Raw genomic sequence first — 21,630 nt, 5'->3', positions numbered from 1 at the left:
GAAATGAGGAAGAAAGAAATGAGGAAGAAATGTGTGTGTGTGTGTGTGTGTGTGTGTGTGTGTATACACATACATATACATATATATGTACACACACACACATATACATATGATATAGATGTATACATATAATAATATATATGTATATAATCTATAATAAGAATTGACCAATAATCATATCAGAAAATGCAAAACCACTGGACCAATATATGACAGTGCCTTGGAGTCGGTGGCTGTGCTGGTCTGGAGGAGAGGCTGTCTGATTTGTCAGCATCAATCCCGCTTTTGTAGATACGCAGTTACCAGGCATGGAGGGGCACAATTTGTAGAGGTGAGTCCCGCCTCCACTGTGGGCCTGCTGTCCCTTCCCTGAAGCCCCACCTTGTTGGATGGGGAGAAAAATGGTGAAACCCCAGTCTCTCCTTCCTGGACTGGGTGTCCCAGACCACTCTGTTCAGGTTGTTCTCACAGTGCTGCGGGGGCACAAGCAGGCCAGTTTGTCCCACTCCACAGTCTCCCACACCTCCTAGGCACTCGGCTGGGATTCAAACCCTGATGTCGTAAGGGATCCCACTCCACGAGCCCCAGTTCTGGGGTCGTGCCACTCCACCCAGCCAGATGACAAAGGGCTTCTGGCTGGTGGGCACCTGCAGGGTCTTTTGTCCTTAGAGGCTATATACCTTCTTCCCACAGCACTCAAGGGACAGGACTCCTCTCTCTGACTGCACCTCTGAGCTGGCTACTGAGCCCAGGGCTGGGCTCTGCCTCCCCCTTCCCCCAGGGCACGTGTGTAGGGCAGCAGACCCCAGTCCAGAGAAAGCCCTGCATCCCTGGATTGTGTTAGGAATTTGTTCCTTCTCCGTTTTTTTCTGTTCCCTAGTCTATGGTCTGGACGTTTTTCTTTTGTCCAAATACAATCCTACATAGTCTCTTCCTTTTGTCTCTCCACCGAAGGGGATTCCTCCCCTCTATGCCTACACTGTCCATTTTCTCTCTCCCAATTCACAGTCATGCACCTATGGCCTGCCAAGCTATCCTCATGGGCCCCTGGGGATGTTTTTGTCACTCTGTAGCCTGGAATTCCAAGTCTTCTGGCCTCAATACTGCTATGTTTGAGGGACAAGGGAACTTTGGGTCCCCCTACTTCTCCACCATGTTGACTCCTCCCCCTGTAGGGTAATACTTAATTATGGTGGTGATCAATGTCACACTTACCTTGTTTCTAGCATCAGTGGAAACATTTCTGACTACTCATCATTAAGCATATTTGCTCTTTTGTATCCCCTTTATCCAGTTAAGAAAATTATCTTCCATTCTTATTTTGTTATTTTGTACTTTCTACTTAACCCATCAATTACTTAAAAGTGAATTTTAGGGGCGCCTGGGTGGCTCAATCAGTTAAGCACCTGACTCTTGGTTTCAGCTCAGGTCATGATCTCAGTTTGTGTGTCCAAGCCTTGTGTCAGACTCTGCACTGACAGCATGGAGCCGGCTTGCGATTCTCTCTTCCTCTCTCTCTCAAAATAAATAAAAATAAACTTTAAAAAATAAAAGTGAATTTTAAGAGTGATTGTGTGTGTGGTAACTGTCTTTTTAAAAAGGCATTATTATAGTTAGTAATTCATATTTTAGAAATTGTTAAGACGTCACCTGTGGCCAAGAACTAGGGAAATTTTTTCAGTATTTTCTGTACTTATACAGAATATCTTGGGCGTTGCACCTGCAGTAACAGAGGCTCTGAGGAAGGTTGAGATCTACCTGCTGGCAGGAATCAGAGGTGCTGCTAAGGCCCTCATGCTCCCCGCAGCATCAGCCCTCAAAGGGAAAGAAGCCTCAGAACTTGGATTTAGAGTACCTGGGAGCAGGACACACTTCCTGTGTTTCCCCCAGGCTGTGGCATCACACCTCATAGATGTTGCTTTTCCCTAAGGAGCCCATCTGCCAGACTCAACACATGGTTTCTGCAAGAGTCTCCTGTGCTCGAGTTAGGGCAACTCTCTCCCTAAGCCTCCCACACCACAGAGCTGTCCTTGGGCAGGGCCACCACACCCAGACGTGACACCATTTAATACTGCTGCCAGCACACATGAGGCCCTGGTGGGCTGCCTTCCCTAAGAACTGACCACACTGCTTCCCCAGCTATCACATGTCCACACCTCTCGGGTGGCTTGTACCCTCACCATTCCCTTATCGGACCTCCCCTCTTTTGCCAACATTCCGACCCCTTTCCCGTGTCTTCAGCAAAAACTCCTCTATCTCAACTTACCTGAATCTTCCCTTTATCTTCTGAACAGCTATTTCCTTTCTTGCTGTGTCATGTGTGTGTGTTTTTCAGCGAATTTTTTGCCTCCTCTCCCTTCCCCCATGGCTGTAAGCAGGATGCACTAGGACCGCTGAACACCCGGTAGGACTGTGATGGGACAAACAGAGAGTTCTGACTTCAAGCTGACAAAGACTTTGGGTTTCCAAATGCCCACCTTATGTAAGGTATTCACCCGAGGGGAGACTGAGCAAAAGATATATGGGGATCCACTGACCTGTTTTTGCAACTTTTCTGTAAATGTAAAGTCATCCCAAAACAATCCTTAGATTTTAAAAGGGGGAGGACACAGATCTTCTCCTCTTGGGTAAATAACTGCATCTGGGCTTCTACGGGACACGGGTGCTATGTTGGGTGTGAGGTGCAAGTACTGGGCAAGGGGGTATCGGTACTGGACAGCTGAAGTGGCAGGCTGCGGTAGCGAGCTCTTCATCCTCATTGTCTATTTCTCAGGAACTTTTCCTAGTTTTGAAGAATTTTTCAGTGTGAGTCTGGACTGGGAGCTGCTCTATTGAAGCTTAAAGGGTCAGACTCTCCCATCCTGGCCTGGATGGTGGGGGCTTGCGGCAAAGTCAGAAAATCACACTCACATCCTGGTGTTCCCAGCCTTGAAGTCACCCTTCCCCAGAAGCGGCTGGTGAGTTTTCAGACGGTGTCAGTGCCACAGATGCAGTGGCAGCAGCGTGGAAGTGTTGGGGAAAACAGGGACGGTAGGCCAGACACTGCTGGAACAGGCCCCGTTTCCTATGGTTCCAGATGTTTCTCCAGCCCACCCACTGACCCGGCACACTTCTCTATCTCCTTCCAGTAAATTGCTTTCTTGGTGTTAGTTAGCTAGCTTTCTGTCCCTGCTGCCTGTAGCTGAGAACCCCAGTGACCCACCCACCAAAGCAGCCAGGGCCTCCCTGTGGACCAACTCCAGGGATGCCATCTGTACAAGACACAGAATGGCATCCCTAGAGCTGGGCAGCGTGGTGCCACACAACCATTTATTAACGTGTGCCTAAAGCACATAACAGAATGGGGGGAGTACCATTTCCTTACTTCCTTACATATCTAACAACAAAATAATCATGGTACCAGCCCAGCCCCTTGTACTTGGGCCTTCTGGCCTCCACTCCTCTCTACCACTTACTATCTGAGCAAGCTTAGGCAGGTGGCGTGGCAGCTGGACAACAGGCCAATAATGGGTTACTCTCCCATTACTGGTCCTGTTCCTCATCTGAAAAACAGAGACATCATACCTCTTTAACTGGTTTGTGAGGATTAAAAAAAAGTCACATAGCACAGTGCCTGGTCCATAACAGGTATCTGAGAATTGCTCATTTCTGTCTCAATGGTGATAAGTCATCATTTAGTCTGTATGTAGACAAGCTCTTCACCAAAGTGAGATTATCTTCAATTGATGCAGTCATCTGAGCCACGCTGCACTTTGAAGCAATAGGACCTCAGAATACTCGTCCCAATGTTTCTGGCTTCCACACCTACAATGCTCATACTGTCACCTTCCACATGGGTGAATCCACTGCGAAAGGAAGGGACAGGTTGCACGTTAACTTGAGGAAGAGACCTGTGGTTAAGTAGCTAAGCCTTTACACAGAGAATGGAGTGCAACGTCCTGACCATCTCCAGCCAGCGCACCCCATCTGTGTTGAGACCTGTGTTCACTCTAGCAGATAGCAAGATGATCACATTCTGGAGTGGGGATAACAGCTTGGGGCCCTCCGGACAGTAGCTGCCTGAATCACAACGATTCCAGCTGGTCTAGAAACATCTCCTGAGAGAGAAGAACTGGTATCTAATCCAATCTTGGCGGGGTAGAGTCATTTCCCTGGAAGTGAGAATCAGCCCATCAATTCCTGACCAGTCTCAGTGAAAGATAAATGCAGGAGCTAATGGGGCCATCATTTTCTACAGTGTTCTCTTCACCTAGAAAGACCAGACAGTGCTGCTCTGAGCATGACAGAGAATGAGCCGGTGAGAGAACCAAACCAACCGAACCACAGAAGGGATTGGCGTTTCCTGCAGAAGCTGTTTCTGGCTATAGATTGCTTCTAAAAACACTGCCACTCTGACTTTTATGAAATACCTTTTCGCTTGGAGTAAATTCCACACTGACTTACTGAGTTTAAGTAGCAACTGAAGTTCTACTTAACTTAGAAATTAGTATCAAGAATGCAAGGTGGCATCTCCAGACTCAGAAAACTGCAGCATTGGATAGTCTACACTGGGGCTGGGCAGGAAGCAGGCAGCATAGTCAGTCAGCCAGTGGTCCTCACGGTTTGTTGGCAAGAAAAGTTGAACCAGCATCTGCTTCCTTTCTTATTCTCTTTAGAGAATTCCTTAGTCTTTTTTCGTCCATTGATTTTTAGTAAGTGTGCAGAGTTGTGCAACCATCACCACTATCCAGTTTGGATTTCCATCACTCCAGAGGATCCGTGGGGCGCGTCAGCAGTGAATCCCCTCCCACGCCCAGCCCCAGGCAGCCTTGTTTCTACAGTCTGCCTTGTTTCTACAGACTCGTCTTTTCTAGAAGGGTCATATAAATGGAATCACACAACGTGGTCTCACACATCTGGCTTCTTTCATGTAGCACGTTTTTGTGGTTCACCCACAGTGTCCGTGTCAAAAAGCTGTTCCCTGTCACTGTGGAGTCAGATTCCCGACTGAATCTATCCATTTACCAGCAGGTGGGCACTCACAGTATTTGCACTTTGGGGGTATGTTGAATAAAGCTAAGAACATTCATGTACAAATCTCTGTGTAGACATAAGTTTTATTTCTCTTGGGTAGATACCTGGGAGTATGCAGCTAGGTTGCTGGTAAATTTATATTTAACATACTTGTCTTCCCTGTTTTCTTTAGAGAATCAGTAGGTATTCACAGATGATAACATTTTGGGAAACTGAAAAGCTCTCAGAAAGTACTGGTTAGGTCTTGCAGCATTCAAAAGATGCTGGAAAAAATTTTTGGGGAACAGCATGAAACAAGATGGCAGGATTTCTTGTTGTCAAATGAAGCTCCCCAAGAGAAATTACCACTCAACTAAGGATTTCCTGAGGAATCTGTTTTCAATTAGGAATGGGGCATAATTCATTATCATGATTCATTCCAGGGTCCTGATTAAAGTACATTTTTTATTTTTATTTTTTAATTTATATTTTCTAATTTTTTTAATATTTACTTATTTTTAAAATTTTTTTAATGTTTATTTATTTTGAACGGGAGAGAGAGAGATGGAGCATGAGTCAGGGAGGGGCAGAGAGAGAGGGAGATACAGAATCCAAAGCAGGCTCCAGGATCCGAGCTGTCAGCACAGAGCCCAACATGGGGCTCGAACCCACAAGCCGTGAGATCATGACCTGAGCCGAAATTGGACACTTACCAGTGAGCCACCCAGCTGCCCCAACATTTATTTATTTTTGAGAGAGAGAGACAGAGCACAAGTGGGGAAGGGGCAGAGAGAGAGAGGGAGACACGGAATCTGAAGCAGCCTTGAGGCTCTGAGCTGTCAGCACAGAGCCTGGTGCAGGGCTCAAACCCACCAACTGCGAGATCATGGCCTGAGCCAAAGTCAGATGCTCAACCAACTGAGCCACCCAGGTACCCCTAAAGCACATTTTTAAAAAGATATTTCTTAGTGTCCTACTTACTTGTCACATTGAGAATGGTGTCATTTCAGTGAAGGATGTATTCACCATTCTACATCCATGTAATTCAGTGTGTAAAAACACATACGAAAAAGAAGATTCTAAGAGTGCTACGTGCTCAGCATGAAAGAATAGGGTCATGTCAGTGAATGGATGTGTTGTGTAATGCATGGGTATGTGTTTTAAAAGACATGCAAAAAAGAAATTTCTAAAAGTGCCACTTGCCTGCTAAGTTGAGAACAGTGTTATTTCAGTGAGAGGCTGTTCTAACCACTCAGTAATGATGTAGAGAATTCTTTAAAGACGCGTACAGAAAAGAGAGGACAAAAAGTGTATTTTGCGGCTGACATGGGAGCACAATCCCTGGCAGGCAGCCTCCCCACCCAGCCTCTTTTCAGCGACCATGAGGACAAGTGTGTGTGCTGTGTGTCCCTCAGAAGACAGAGGCTTTCCTGCTGCTGCAGAAGGAAGCCATCACCGACAGTCCGAGTGTTTGCGGTCTATAAATCGGGACCTCCCCCACCTGAGAGGCTTGTCGCAAAGGCCCCCGGTCACTCGCAGACTCAGCACCACAAGGCCGCAAGACCCCCACGCTGAGGGCAGGGGCCTGAAGGGGTAACAGCACTGGGGCATTAACTAGCAAAAATACAGCACCTACAGATGTGAATGTGGCCTCGAACTTCAAAGGAATTTAAGGAGGAATCCTGAGTGAAGAAGCAACTGTGAAGATGCCAAGTCCTCAGAATGAGAGTGTCTGGTGGGGGGGGGGGGGGGCGGGGGGCGCAGTGGGCCTGGGTGGCTCAGTCGGTTGAGTGTCCAACTCTTGCTTTCACCTCAGGTCATGATCTCATGATTTCATGGGATGGAGTCCCGCATCAGGCTCTGTGCTGACAGCACGGAGCCTGCTTGGGATTCTCTCTCTCTCTCACTGCCCCTCCTCCACTCATTCATACTCTCTTTCTCAAAATAAATAAATCAACTTTAAAAAACAATAAGAAAGAGAGCATCAGGCTGTCCAGTACAGTTTGCTTAGAAATTTAAGAGAGAGGGTTAAAACCGACTTACAGGCCAGTTGTTGTTAAGATTTAAGTTGACTCTCTAGTTAATTCTTTACATTATCAGAAAGTTGAGTTGTTTACTAAAAATGAAGATTCTTCTGTGTTAATTAGGAGTTTGCTTTAATAATTATCTTCGAATGACAACTAACTGAAAACTCAGAAACGAAGTAGGTTATAGAAATCTAGTTTTTAAAATATTTGGTTTTGGGCTTAGTGTTTTTTCATTTACGAAGGTAAGATGTTTGCCCCAGGAGGTCGAATTTACCCCAGACCTCATACCAAGTAACTGATGGCTGTCAGCGCTCTTGTCATGAGCAGGCCGGGGGAGTAAGATCCACGGCCTGTCTACTTTGTAGAACTCACTGTGGCAAGAAGAAACATAAGTGATTCCAAACACTACTTTTAGAACCCAAAGCAAAACTGCCTTCTTTGGGACTATCACCATCTCACTCCCACTGACTCCACCACCACCTGTACGTGGTATATGGTTTCGGAATCATGTGAGAGCTGGACTGCAGGGCGGTGCTGGGCCCCCTTGGGCATCACTACGCGTCCCGGGGGACTGTGAGCAAAGTATCCACATCCCAGAACCTCTGTTTCATCTGGAAAAGTGGGTAACACCAACTTCAGGTGGTGGCTTTGTACATTAGAGGAGATAATGTACATGATGCTTAGCATCTTTTTTTTTTTTTTAAGCAGAGTAGGAAATAGCATCTGAGCAGTGACTTGCCTCGGGTGCCCAGACAGTGAGGGAATGGCGGAGCTAAGACCCAAGCCGCAGTCTCACCCTTTCCAGTGGCCATCTTATAGATGCCGCTGGCAGGCTGGGTGAGGCCACTGTGAAGGAAAGTGGAAGCAGTTACCTGGCCCATCTGTGGGGGAGCCCCCAAGCAGGTGATAGCAGCTCTTGAGGACGGGAGGCTTCGTTTCTTTATTCCACACATAGACTCGCAGGGATAGGTCAAAGGAAGCGGTGATGACTCGGCTCTGGTCCTTGAAATGAAAAGCCAGGTGAGGTGGGGCCACGGGCTCTCCAGGTGGGGGTGCAACACAGGCAAGCCCACACTCACCACCCACATGGACGTGATGGGCCTCTGGTGGTCCTGGAAGGCTGCCAGCTGCACCCCGTGGATGGTGAAGAGCGCCAGCTCCGACCCGGACACCAGCAGGATCACCTGAGAGCCGTGGCCCTTCATGAGGTGAGGAGGTATCATGGAGTTGGGCAGGAGGAAACTTGCCATCTGTTGTACTTTGTGAAAGAAAAACACACAGACTGTCATCTTGTGATAGCAGCTGGGGGTCTGGAGCACACGGGCCTCACCGAATATGCCGTGCATGGCACTGAAAAGAGCAGCACTTTTGTGGTCACGCCTACGTTCAATCCCAGCCCAAGCGTTTACCCCCTGGAGCCTCCCGTTCACCAGCTCTCCAACACCGATGCCAACACCCTAGTTACGGGCACTACAAAGATTTGAGGCAATATGCATGTGGAAGTGACAATATCTGCACACATACCCTCCAGGGAATGGGCCCCCCCGCGCTTCCCCATCTACAGCGGGGTGAGGTAAGAAGTGGCTACATGAGAACTATGACATTCACAACATCTGCGAAAAACTGCTGTTGACAATACTATCTTTTATACTGTGTGGCTTTCCTCATTTAAAAACAATCAATTGGATCATTTCCTTATGGTGTTTAGCACCAGGAAAAAAAATTACCTCTCTTCTTTTTTTAACGTTTATGTATTGAGAGAGAGAGAGAGAGAGAGAGAGAGAGAGAGAGAGAGTGAGCGAGCATAAACAGGGGAGGAGCAGAGAGAGAGGGAGACACAGAATCTGAAACAGGCTCCAGGCTCTGAGCTGTCAGCACAGAGCCCGACGCGGGGCTCGAACTCACGGACTGTGAGATAACGACCTGAGCCAAAGCTGGACGCTCAACCAACTGAGCCACCCAGGCACCCCAAAAATTACCTTTCTTGAAGAATTCATGCTTGTATCAGACAAGGGATTCTATTACACATCCCATTTCCCTTTTTTCCTCGGGTGCTAGGAAGCTCAGAGTAAAGTTTATTGTCAAATGATGATATGAAAACAAATGAACATAATCTAAAAGAAAAAATGCTAAGGGCCACAGGGCTGGCCAGGCACAGTGACGTGTGGTTTGGGAGACAGAGAAGGCAGAAAAGGAGATGACTGTGGGTCTTATTTGTCTGCTGGCCTAGGAGCTCCTTGGGGAAGAAATGGTTGTGGCTTTTAGTCACCTCTGTGCACACTGAGGACTGAGAAGAGTGCATTTGTCAGAGTTGTGACAAGACAGCGAGGAGGCGAGACTAAGTGGCCAGCGGTTACTGTCTGGCTTCCAGGGCCACAGAGAGGGCCCTGCCCACAGCAAGTGCTCAGCCACTCGGCCAGTACATACGATCACAAACAACAAAACAATTGTTGGGCCACTGTATTCACTGACAGGGAAGAAAAGTGGCCCGAAGGAAACCTGAGCAATCTGTGCTTGAAGCACCACAGCACAACGGTGACAGTCCTGGTACGGGGATCCTTACCCACGACGTCTACTCCTTCCCGTGACTGCTTGGTCCTGAGCTCGTAGGTGGTGATGACCAGCTGCATGCCGTTGTCATTTCTGTGCGTCACCATCAGCCTGGCTGTCTCGTCAGGGGCCCAGCAGGCTCTGGAGGTCAGCCAGATGGGTAGAGTGGTGGAGACGGGAGGCTCATCCTCCACCAGACACAGCAGGGAGCGAGTGTGGAACACCTGGGGAAACACCATCACGTGGCCCATGCCGCTGACAACCACCCAGGAGCGCCGCAGACCCACACCCAGTGACCTCACTCTGTCTTACGGGGTTGCCGGAACCACCTGTGCGCCCCCAGACTGCTGGGACCAGCCCGTCTGGTCTGGCGGGAAACGCCTTGCCCACCAGTCCCGCGTTGGTCAGTGTACCAGGACAACCGAATCAATGACTCTGGTGATTTGGGGCAGCGCCTGTCCCTGGCATGCCTCTGCTTTCCTGTCCTATCTGCCTGCAGTCTGCTTCAGATGTCTCCTCTGTCCCTGGACCATCCCGTCAAGGTGCCGGTGCTGTTGGCGGGCTTGCTCCTGCACCGGAAGCCACCCTCCTAGACAGACGCATCCACAAGCCTGGGCACAGGCCCCACCACCTTACGTGCACAAAGCCAGGCCCCCCAAGCAAGGGACATAGCCCACCACTGACCTTCGGGCCCAGGTCTGAGTTCTGGGTTGAAGCAAACACCCACTGGCAGTCAGGAGAGCAGAGGAGACTGGTGGGGCTGCTCGGGAACACGCGAGTCCTGGACCGCAGCTGCAGCTGGGGCACCGTGAGCGCATACAGGAAGCCCTCGGCACAGGCCACCTGCAAGGCAAGGGCCACGGTCAGCACGTGGCCTCACCCCAGGGCAGAGGTCAGCTGCCTGCCCGCCCCCCTGCTGAGGCAATGCCACCTCCTCACACCAGAAACAGGAACGTCCGAACAGGAGGTAAGCCTGCAGAGGGAACCCTCCGCCCGCTCTTTGCAGCCTCCGGGCAGGACCTCCAGTGATTCTTCTCCGTGTGAGACTCAGGCGCTGTCTGCAGACGGCCTTTCTGCCTGTAATACTCCCCGGAACTATTTCTTGTCAGAGGAGACTTCCCACGACCTTTCACTTTCCCTCACTGCGGTGGAAATGTGAGCTGTTCACAATTTTGGCCACTGCAGCACCGAGCACTCCTGTGCATAAGCTTTGTGCACCGACACGAGGATTTCCTCCTGAGAGATCCCGAGAGCGGCTTTATTAGGTCAAAGAGCATCAGACTGAAAGAAAACCAACAAGCTTCTCAAAAAAGATCAACCTGGGGTGCCTGGATGGTTCAGTCGGTTGAGCATGTGACTCTTGATTTCAGTTCAGGTCATGATGCCAGGGTGGTGGGAGTGAGCCACACTCAGTGTGGAGCCTGATTGGGCTCTCTTTCTCTCTCTCCCTCTGCCCCTTCCCCACTCATGCTTTCTCTCGCTTTCAAAGTAAATAAACATTTGTTTTTTAAAGCTCAATCTGGGGCACCTGGGTGGCTCAGCTGGTTAAACGTCCGACTCTTGGTTTCAGCTCACGTCATGATCTCACGGTTTGTGGGTTCAAGCCCACATTGGGCCCACAGTGCACAAAGCCTGCTTGGAATTCTCTCTCCTCTCTGTCCCTCACCCTGCTCACATGTGTGCTCTCGCTCTCTCTCTCTCTTTTCACAAGATAAACTTAAAAAATTTTTTGAAAAGAGCTCAATCTGTGTTCTTATGCATGTCCAAAAAATACCTTTTTCTCATCCACCTTATTACAATGCTAATCTTTGAAAATGTTTCCTCACCTAATAAGTGAAAATAAAAGCCTCAACCTTTTTTTTTCTATTTTTAACTTTTTTTCCTCAAATTTTTGAAAAGCCTCATCCTAATGTCACTTACCAGTTAGTAATTACATATTATTGACCATTTGTGCTGTTTTTTTCACCTACACTCTATGCTTCATATCATCTGCTATCAGTGCTTTGTTAAAGAAGATACAGTGTTTACTCACAACTTTTCATGGATCTTAATGTTATTCTCTGGTTCAGATGTTTTGGTAATCTGAACAGACTTTTAGGTAAATCAAACCTATGTAATTTTTCTTGACTCAAGACCATTTATGTATTTCCAGACACCTTCTACTCTTGCCTTCTGCATTAGTTTTTAATTATTCTAAATATATTCCTACTGAATGACATGGGAATAACTTGTTTTCTCTTCCTGACCAAGTCTTCAGTTTCTCAAATAGCTTCTCCTTCACCTATGTTTTATTTTTTTTAATTTATTTTTTTTTAATTAGCATATAGTGCAATAATGGTTTCAGGAGTAGAATCCAGTGACTCATCGCCTACACACAACACCCAGTGCTCATCCCTGCAAGTGTCCTCCTTAGTGCCCCTTGCCCATTTAGCCCATCCTCCCACCCACAAACCCTCCAGCAGCCCTGTTTGTTCTCTGTATTTAAGAGTCTCTTATGGATTTCCCCCTCTCTGTTTTTATATTATTTTTGCTTCCCTTCCCTTATGTTCATTTGTGTTGTATCTTAAATTCTACACGAGTGAAGGCATATTTGTGTTTCTCTAATTGCGTTTAGCATAATACACTCTAGTCCCATTCACATTGTTGCAAACGGCAAGATCTCATTCTTTTTGATTGCCGAGTAATATTCCATTGTCATACATATACCACATCTTTATCCATTCATCTGTCAATGGGCATTTGGGATTTTTCCATACTTTGTTATTGTTGATAGCACTGCTATAAACTTTGGGGTGCATGTGCCCCTTCAAAACAGCACTCCTGTATCCTCTGGATAAATACCTAGCAGTGCAAATGCTGGGTCATAGGGTAGTTCTATTTTTCATTTTTTGAGGAACCTCCATACTGTTTCCAGAGTGGCTACACCAGTTTGCAATCCCACCAGCAGTGCAAAAGGGTTCCTCTTTCTCCACATCCTCACCAACATCTGTCGTTGCCTGAGTTGTTAATTTTAACCATTCTGACAGGTGTGAGCTGGTATCTCATTGTGGTTTTGATTTGTATTTCCCTGATGATGAGTGATGTTGAGCATTTTTTTGTGTTTCAGTTGGCCATCTGTATGTCTTCTTTGGAGAAGTGTCTATTCAGGTCTTTTGCCCATTTCTTCACTGGATTATTTTTTGGGTGTTGAGTTTGGTAAATTCTTTATAGATTTTGGATACTAACCCTTAATCTGATATGTCATTTGCAAATATCTTCTCGGTGTTTGCAAACCATTCCATTGGTTGCCTCTTAGTTTTGCTGATTGCTTCCTTTGCCGTACAGAAGCTTTTTATCTTGATGAGGTCCAAATAGTTCATTTTTGCTTTTGTTTCCCTTGCCTCCAGAGACATGTCAGGTTAAGAAGTTGCTGCAGCCGAGGTCAAAGAGGTTGTTGCCTGCTTTCTCCTCGAGGATTTTGATGGCTTCCGGTCTTACATTGAGATCTTTCATCCATCTTGAATTTATTTTCTGTATGGTGTAAAAAAGTGGTCCAGGTTCATTCTTCTGCATGCGGCTGTCGAGTTTTCCCAGCACCACTTGCTGAGGAGACTGTCTTTATTCCACTGGATATTCTTTCCTGCTTTGTCAAAGATTAGTTGGTCATATGTTTGTGGATCCAATTCTGGGTTCTCTATTCTGTTCCTTAGATCTATGTGTCTGTTTTTGTGCCGGTACCATATTGTCTTGATGACCACAGCTTTGTAATACAGCTTCAAATCTGGAATTATGATGCCTCCAGCTTTGGTTTTCTTTTTCAGGATTGCTTTGGCTTATTCGGAGCCTTTTCTGGTTCCATACAAATTTTAGGATTGTTTGTTCTAGCTCTGTGATGAATGCTGGTGTTATTTTGATAGGGATTGCATTGAATATGTAGATTGCTTTGGATAGTTTTGACATTTTAACAATATTTGTTCTTCCAATCCATGAACATGGAATGTATTCCTTTTTTTTTTTTTTTTTTTTTTTTTTTTTGGTGCCTTCTTCAATATATTTCAGAAGCTTTCTATAGTTTTAAGTGTACAGATTTTTCACCTCTTTGGTTAGGTTCATTCCTAGGTATTTTATAGTTTTGGTGCAACTGTAAATGGAATCAGTTCCTTGATATCTCTTTCTGTTGCTTCATTATTGGTGTATAGAAACGCAACCAATTTCTGTACATTGATTTTATATCCTGCAACTTTGCTGAATTCATGGATCACTTCTAGCAGTTTTTTTGGTGGAATATTTTGGGTTTTCCACATAGAGTATCATGTCTTCTTCAAAGAGTGAAAGTTTTGACTCCCTCCTTGACGATTTGCATGCCTTTTATTTTTTGTTGTTGTCGTCTGATTGCTGAGGCTAGGATTTCCAACACTATGTTGAATAAGAATGGCGAGAGTGGACAGTGTTGTGACTTTATGCGGAAGCTCTCAGTTTCTCCCCATTGAGGATGACATTAGTGGTAAATCTTTCACATATGGCTTTTATGATCTTGAGGTATGATCCTTCTATCCCTACTGTCATAAAGGTTTTCATCAAGAAAGGATGGGGTATTTTGTCAAATGCTTTCTCTCCATCTATTTAGAGGATCATGTGGTTCTCATTCTTTCCTTAATTAATGTGATGTATCTCATGGATTGATTTGCAGATATTGCCTTGCATCCCAGGAATAAATTCCACTTGATCATGGTGAATAACCCTTTAAATGTATTGTTGGATCCAACTGGCTAGTATCTTGTTGAGATTTTTTGCATCTATGTTCATGAGGGAATTGGTCTGTAGTTCTCCTTTTTAGTGGGGTCTTTGTCTGGTTTTGGAAATAAGGTAATGCTGGCCTTGTAGAATGAGTTTGGAAGTTCTCCTTCCATTACTGTTTTTTGGAACAGCTTCAAAAGAGTAGGTGTTAACTCTTCTTTAAATGTTTGGGGGCACTTGGGTGGCTCAGTTGGTTAAGTGTCCAACTCTTGATTTTGGCTCAGGTCATGATCTCAAGGTTTGTGAGTTCAAGCCCCACATCAGTGCAGAGCCTGTTTGGGATTCTTTCTCTCCTTCTCTCTGCCCCTACCTCACTCTTTCTCTCTCAACATAAATAAAATAAAACTTAAAAAAAAAATAAACGTTTGGTAGAATTCCCCTGGAAAGCCATCTGGCCCTGGACTCATTTTGGGGGGGAGATTTTTGATTACTAATTTGATTTCTTACATTTTTTTAAATGTTTATTTCTGAGACAGAGACAGAGCATGAACAGGGGAGGGGCAGAGAGAGAGAGAGAGACACAGCACCCAAAACAGGCTCCAGGCTCTGAGCTGTCAGCACAGAGTCTGACACGGGGCTCAAACCCACGAACTGTAAGATCGTGACCTGAGCTGAAGTCGGACACTTAACCAACTGAGCCACCCAGGCGCCCCACTAATTCAATTTCTTTGCTGGTTATGCGTCTGTTCAAATTTTCTATTCCTTCCTTGTTTCAGTTTTGATAGTTTATATGTTTCTAGTAATTATCCCATTTCTTCCAGATTGCCCATTTTATTGGCATATAATTGCTCATAATATTCTCTTATTACTGTTTGTATTTCTGCTGTGTTGGTTGTGATGTCTCCTCTTTCATTCTTGATTTTATTTATTTGGGTCTTTTCCTTTTTCTTTGTGATCAAACTGGATAGGGGTTTATCAATTTTGTTAATTCTTTCAAAGAACCAAAGAACCAGCTCCTGGTTTCATTAATCTGTTTTTTTTTTTTTTTTTTCTGGTTTCAATACCATTGATTTCTACTCTAATCTTTATTATTTCCTGACTTCTGCTGCCTTTGGGCTTTATTTGCTATTCTTTTTCCAGTCCTTTAAGGTGTAAGGTTAGGTTGTGTGTCTGAGACCTTTCTTCCTTCTTTAGGAAGGCCTAGATTGCTCTATACTTCCCTCTTATGACTGCCTTTGCTGCATCCCAGAGGTTTTTGATTTCCTTTTTAATTTCTTGGTTAACTCATTCATTCTTTAGTAGGATGTTCTTGAATCTCCAGGTATTCTTGGTTTTCCAAACTTTTCCTTGTGGTTTATTTCATGTTTCATAATATTATGGTCTAAAAATATGGATGGTATGATCTCGATCTTTCTGTACTTGTTGAGGGCTGATTTGTGTCCCAGTATGTGATCTATTGTGAAGAATGTTCCATGTGTACTTGAGAAGAATGTGCTTTTAGGATGAAATGTTCTATTATCTATTAAGTGCATCCGGTCCAGTGTGCCACTCAAAGCCATTGTTTCCTTATTGATTTTTTGCTTACATGATCTGTCCTTTGCTGTAAGTGGGGTGTTGAAGTCCCCTATTATTATGGTATCACTATCAATGAGTTTCTTTATGTTTGTGATTAATGGATTTATGTATTTGGGTGCTTCCACTTGGGGGCATAAATGTTTACAATTATTAGATCTTCATGGATAGACCCCTTAATTATGATATAATGCCCTTCTTCATCTCTTGTTACAGTCTTTATTTTAAAATCTAAATTGTCTGATAGAAGCATGGCTATTCCAGCTTTCTTTTGTCGACCATCAGAATGATAGATGGTTCTCCACCCCCCTACTTTCAACCTGAAGGTTATCTTCAGGTCTAAAATGGGTCTCTTGGAAACAGCATATAGATGGATCTTGTTTTCTTACCCATTCTGTTACCCTGTGTCTTTTGATTGGAGCGTTTAGTCCACTGACATTTAGAGTGAGAACTGAAAGATATGAATTTAGTGCCATCATGTTGCCTGTAGAGTTCGAGTTTCTGGTGATGTTCTCTGATCCTTTCTAGTCTTTGTTGCTTTTGGTCTTTTTAGTTTTGTTTCATCTTTCTCCACTCAGAGAGTCCCTTTTAAAATTTCTTGCAGGGCTGGTTTAGTGGTCATAAACTCCTTTAGTTTTTGTCTGGGAAACTCTCTATTTCTCCTTCTATTATGAATGAATCCAGCCTTGCTGGATAAAGAATTCTTGACTGCATATTTCTCCAATTAAGCACACTGAATATATCCTGCCACTCCTTTTTGGCCTTCTAAGTTTCTGTGTGTAGGTCTGCTGTGAACCTGATCTGTCTTCCCTTATAGGTTAAAGACTTTTTTTTCCCCTTGCTGCTTTCATAATTCTTTCCTTGTCTGTGTTTTTTGTGAATTTGACTATGATATGCCTTGTTGATGGTCAGTGTTTGTTGAATCTAGTGGAAGTTCTCTGTGCTTCTTGGATTTTGATGTCTGTGTCTTTCACCAGATTAGGAAAGTTTTCTGTTATAATTCTAACATAAACCTTCTATCCTTTTTCTCTCTCCATCTTCTGGGACTCCTATGATTCAGATGTTACTCCTTTTTAATGAGTCACTGAGTTCTCTAATTCTTATATTGTGCTCTTTTGCCTTAGTTTCCCTTTTTTTCTGCTTCATTATTCTCCAGAATTTTGTCTTCTGTATTGCTGATTCTCTGCCCTGATTTGTCCATCCTTGCCACCATGGCATCTATTTGAGATTGTATCTCAGTTACAGCATTTTAAATTTTGTCCTGACTAGATTTTACTTCTTTTATTTCTGCAGTAAGGGATTCTATGCTTTTTTCAACCCCACCTAGTATTCTTATTATCGTGATTCTAAATTCTAGTTCAGACATCTTATATCTGTGTTGATTGTCATTTCTTCCTATTCTATCTTTTTGGGTGAATTCCTTCATTTTGTCATTTTGGAGGAAGAAAAAAAGTTAATAAAATAAATAAAAATTAAAAACTAAAAATTAAAAACACAAAAAATCAAATAATGGAGGCTAGACCCTAGGTGTGTTTTAGTCTGGTTGTTGAAAGAAGCTTGATGTAATAGAGAAAAAAGGGAAAGAAAAAAAGAAAATTAAAAGGTAAGAAAAAGTTTAAAAATTAAAAAATATATATAATAAAATAGAATAAAATGAAGAAAGTGAAATAGAATTTTAAAATTTAGAAAAAATAAAAAACATAGTAAAAAGAACTTTAAAAAAGAAAAAAAGAAAAGAAAAATAAAATTTTCCTTTTCTGTATCCAAGAAAAAGGAGAAATAAAAATTTAAACAAAGACAGGAACAAAAAGAAACAAAAGAAACAAAAGATGAACCAGCAAACAAATTGAAACCCAAATGAAGTTCCATCCAGTTTCCCTGGAAATAAAACTATGAAGCACTCTATAGTCTGTACACTAAGCAGGCAGAGTGACTTGTGCTGGTCTTCTAGGGGGATGTGCCTGGAGGGTACAGTTGGGCGGGGTTTGGTGTAATGGCTCCATTCTCCATTAGATGTCACTGCTTAGCTTACTGAGGTGGATCAGCGTGATGTACATGAGTATGTGTGTGTGTGTGTGTGTGTGCACGTGTGAGTGGGATGGGGTGGAAATGGCTTCACCTAGCTTCCTAGCCTCTGGCACAAGAACTTTGTGCTCTCACCGACTGGTAATCAAGCCCCTTGCTTTGTCTCAGGCTTCTGTCCACTCCCCACTTCTATCCTGTCCGTGTTCAAGCTGTCAGCCTGCCAAGTGCCCCTCCCTTCCAAGTTTAGCTCAGATGGGGCTGTATCTCCAAACCCCTCACTTCAGAGAACCCTAAGGCTTGGATGTCCCCTGACACTCTAGGGGAGGGTCTCGCTGAGCAATGGCCGGGTGCCAGCTTGCCCAAGAAAATGTTCAGCAATCACACTGCAGCAAGATGTTGAGAGATTGTGACAAATCACAACACACAGCCAGCATCAGGTTTCACCACACTGTGGCACCTTTGTCCCAATACCAGCAAACATGGCTGCTCTCCAGGGTCGGCTGGGACTTTTGCCTGTGGGGAAGCTGTATGGCCTCTACCAAATGCACTCCAACCAGGGGAACCGCTTCTCATGTGGCCCACAGACCCCTTGGACCTCACTGCCTGCTCCTGGAGATTCATTCCTCACCAGAGCACTGCCAGATATTGAGCCCCAGAATTTCCAACTCTATACTCCACCGTTTATAGAATCCTAATGGTAGTGAAACCCTCTCCTTTCTTCCCGTGAATGTCTTTAGGGAACAGATTTATTGTTCAATCCTTTGTAAGAGTTTCCACTCTTTCTCTTTCTCGCCAGCTACTTTCAGGGGAGTGCTTTTCCTGCACGATCCTGGTGTGCTGCACTCTACCCCTTTCCCTTTCTCTGCCCTCTCTTTGCAAAAACAGCTCCTTACCCTCCACGGATTTTTCTCACCCAGTTCACCTCTCCACCTCACATACCTGCCAACTTCTGTGGCTCAAGTTATGCAGATTGTTGTGTTAATCCTCAGATAAAATTTCCTAGGTGTGCAAAATGGTTTGGTGTTGATCTGGCTGCTTTTCAGGGATGAGACAAGCGGAGAATGTCTATGCTGCTCCGCCATCTTGGAAAAAAGCCTTCACCTACTGTTTTAAAAGGACATCTTTCCACAGGCATTTACACATGGAACCCTCTCCGGACTTTGTATTCTGTTCAACTTACATAAAGATACCTGTTCCTACTGGCCAAGAAAACACAAAAACTTCACAATGTGCAGAAAATGGCAGGCAACATTCAAACAAGGTCATTAGAAGGAAGAGAAAGTAAGTGAGAAGCAAAACTTTTTAGCTGATTCCCCAAAGAACAACTAGGAACCAAGATACTGGTAGCCACACCCCAACATGAATCAAATTATCATAAAATAAGCATGTGCAGACATGAAAGAACACTCTGAATCAGAAATTTTACACTCAGACCGAAATGGACAAAAAGCCAAGATGTGAAATAAGAGTTAAATTAATTCAGGAAAGATTATGAAGAAAAAATTATCTTAAGAATAGCAATATGCCTAAGGGAGAATACATTCTACTGGACCCATAAGGACACTAAAGGGAAGAAGGAAAATGGGCAAGAGAACAAAGACGGAATAAAGAGTTAAGATGCATCCAAGAGCAGGTGTCCAAGAAGACAGGCAAAGACGACCTAGTAAAAAGACAAGTGAAGCTCCTGCAGGAAAAGCAAACAATTAACAGACGAATACTTAAAACTCATGTACAATGAAACTTTCTGCAAATAAAACCTGAATCCATATACTGAAAGAGTACATATGTTCCTGGAAAATTCAACTCCAGACAGTCACCATAGACATCTCACAACAAAACTACTACCCTTTAAATATTTCAAAAATCTTCAGGCTCTGGGCTGATGGTTCAGAGCCTGGAGCCTGTTTCCGATTCTGTGTCTCCCTCTCTCTCTGCCCCTCCCCCGTTCATGCTCTGTCTCTCTCTGTCCCAAAAATAAATAAACGTTGAAAAAAAAAAATCGTATGGGACTTTGATTTAAAAGTCCCAAGTGTCTAACAAGGAAAAGTCAAGGTCGGAGTAGACTTTTCAAAAGACACATACACAGTGAAATAATATTTTCACAAAATTCAAGACAAGTATGAGCCAGGGATTTAAGGCCCATCCAGGCCATCCTTCAAGCTTCCAGGCTACAGAAAAGCAGTGTCAGGCCCACTGGGATCTGCACAAGGATGCATCCACGAGACTTCCTTGGGGATCTACTAGAGAATGGGTCCCACCAGATCACAAGATACAGGGAAAATGTCACCAGAACTGGTGTGGCTACTACGTACAGTACACTATGGGTCAAAGAATTAAAAAAAGAAAAAGAAAAAAAAAAAAGGAGACAAGGAAAAGGTGTGTAAATGTTGCATGTTCTCAAAAAGGTGGGAATAATGGATCTTCAAAAGTGGGAAGACAAGAGCGAAGTATCAAAGTAGAATAAGTTCACCGATTGCCATGGGAGGTAAGTGGTATCATTTAAAGCCAACAAAATAGTACATAGGCTTGAATAGAGAAAATGGAGACAGAAAGTATTAAGACAAAGGTAACCACCCCCACAAAAATACAAACCTTTCTAAATAACATAAGATATCACCACTACCCAAAAACATGTAAAAATGGGAAAACATATTCAGAGAAAGGAGCTCAGTGATGGGCCACATCACACCCTAAATGTGACATAAAACAAAAGTTGAGATCAGGCACATAAGTTACACTGTTCAATATAAATGGCTTAACTCACTTTGTTAGAATAAAAAGATGATCAGATTGATGAACAAAAGAAAACATGGCTGAATATTCAAGAGGCTCAATCAAAACAGAAAGTTTAACCATGATGGAAGGGTAATGGTGTGCCAGGCACACACAAATCCTTGGAAAGCAGGTGAAGTGGGCCTGATATCAGAAAAGGGAGGACTCAGGCCCAAAGTAGGAAATGCAACAATAGACACTTCCCCACACTGTGAAAATAAACAAAAGGAAACCTCATTTAGAATGGAGTCCAGGGCACCTGGGTAGCTCAGTTGGTTGAGTGTCAACTCTTGGTTTCAGTTTGGGTCATGATCTTACAGTTTGTGAGTTCGAGCCCTGCACTGGGCTCTGTGCTGACACCATGGAGCCTTCTTGGGGTTCTCTCCCCTCCCTCTAGCTCTCTGCCCCTCCCCGACTCGTGCTCCCTCTCTCTCAAAAAAAATAAACTTAAAAAAAGAAATAATAAAATAAGATGGGAGTCAGGAGGTAGGCATTGGGAGTGCCCATGCCAAACACTGGTTGTTACTTGTAGACCCAACAAGAAGAGAAGGAGCTCACAGGTGGATGCTACTGTACTACCCCAGCAGGAGGGAGGAAGGTTCCTTCCTCACCAGTACAGCCTAGCCAATGAGAGGCAGGCACAGCTCAGCCAATGAGAAGCCACTCAACTTCCGGCTCCCAGTTTACTCCAACAGACTTTTAGTTTACAACAGCTCCTCCCTATACCCCCTTTCCTCTATAAAAGAGCCTCTCTCTCCTTTATTTTCTGGACTCAGCTATAGTTTTGCCATGACCAGCTTGTCTTAAATTGCAATTCCCTGCTATTCCCAAATAAACCCATTTTTGCTAATAAAATAACTGGAAGTTTTATTTTCAAAGTTAACAATATTAAAGGCTGTAATTCACAACAAAGAAATAAAACCTATTATACCTATTAAAGAAACACCCCCAATAACCTTTATGAAGCAGATACAAG

At 44.3% G+C, this 21,630-nt stretch overlaps 1 protein-coding gene across 1 annotated transcript in view; it reads right to left on the bottom strand.

Moving 5' to 3' along the window:
• Nucleotides 1-3,277: 3,277 nt before the first annotated feature.
• Nucleotides 3,278-21,630, bottom strand: part of LOC121013761 (F-box/WD repeat-containing protein 12-like) — a 45,501-nt gene continuing 27,148 nt past the window's right edge. Inside the window, 6 exon segments of the mRNA XM_040449557.1 lie at nucleotides 3,278-3,845; nucleotides 7,892-7,905; nucleotides 7,908-8,021; nucleotides 8,099-8,277; nucleotides 9,583-9,793; nucleotides 10,254-10,412. Coding sequence (XP_040305491.1) covers nucleotides 3,719-3,845; nucleotides 7,892-7,905; nucleotides 7,908-8,021; nucleotides 8,099-8,277; nucleotides 9,583-9,793; nucleotides 10,254-10,412 — 804 coding nt within the window. The 3' untranslated portion in view covers nucleotides 3,278-3,718.

This window comes from Herpailurus yagouaroundi, unplaced genomic scaffold (assembly GCF_014898765.1).
Source record: "Herpailurus yagouaroundi ecotype Mexico unplaced genomic scaffold, PumYag 199, whole genome shotgun sequence".
Taxonomy (NCBI): domain Eukaryota; kingdom Metazoa; phylum Chordata; class Mammalia; order Carnivora; family Felidae; genus Herpailurus; species Herpailurus yagouaroundi.
The sequence above is the reverse complement of the archived record's forward strand: the minus strand, read 5'-3'. Positions and strand labels throughout refer to the sequence as shown.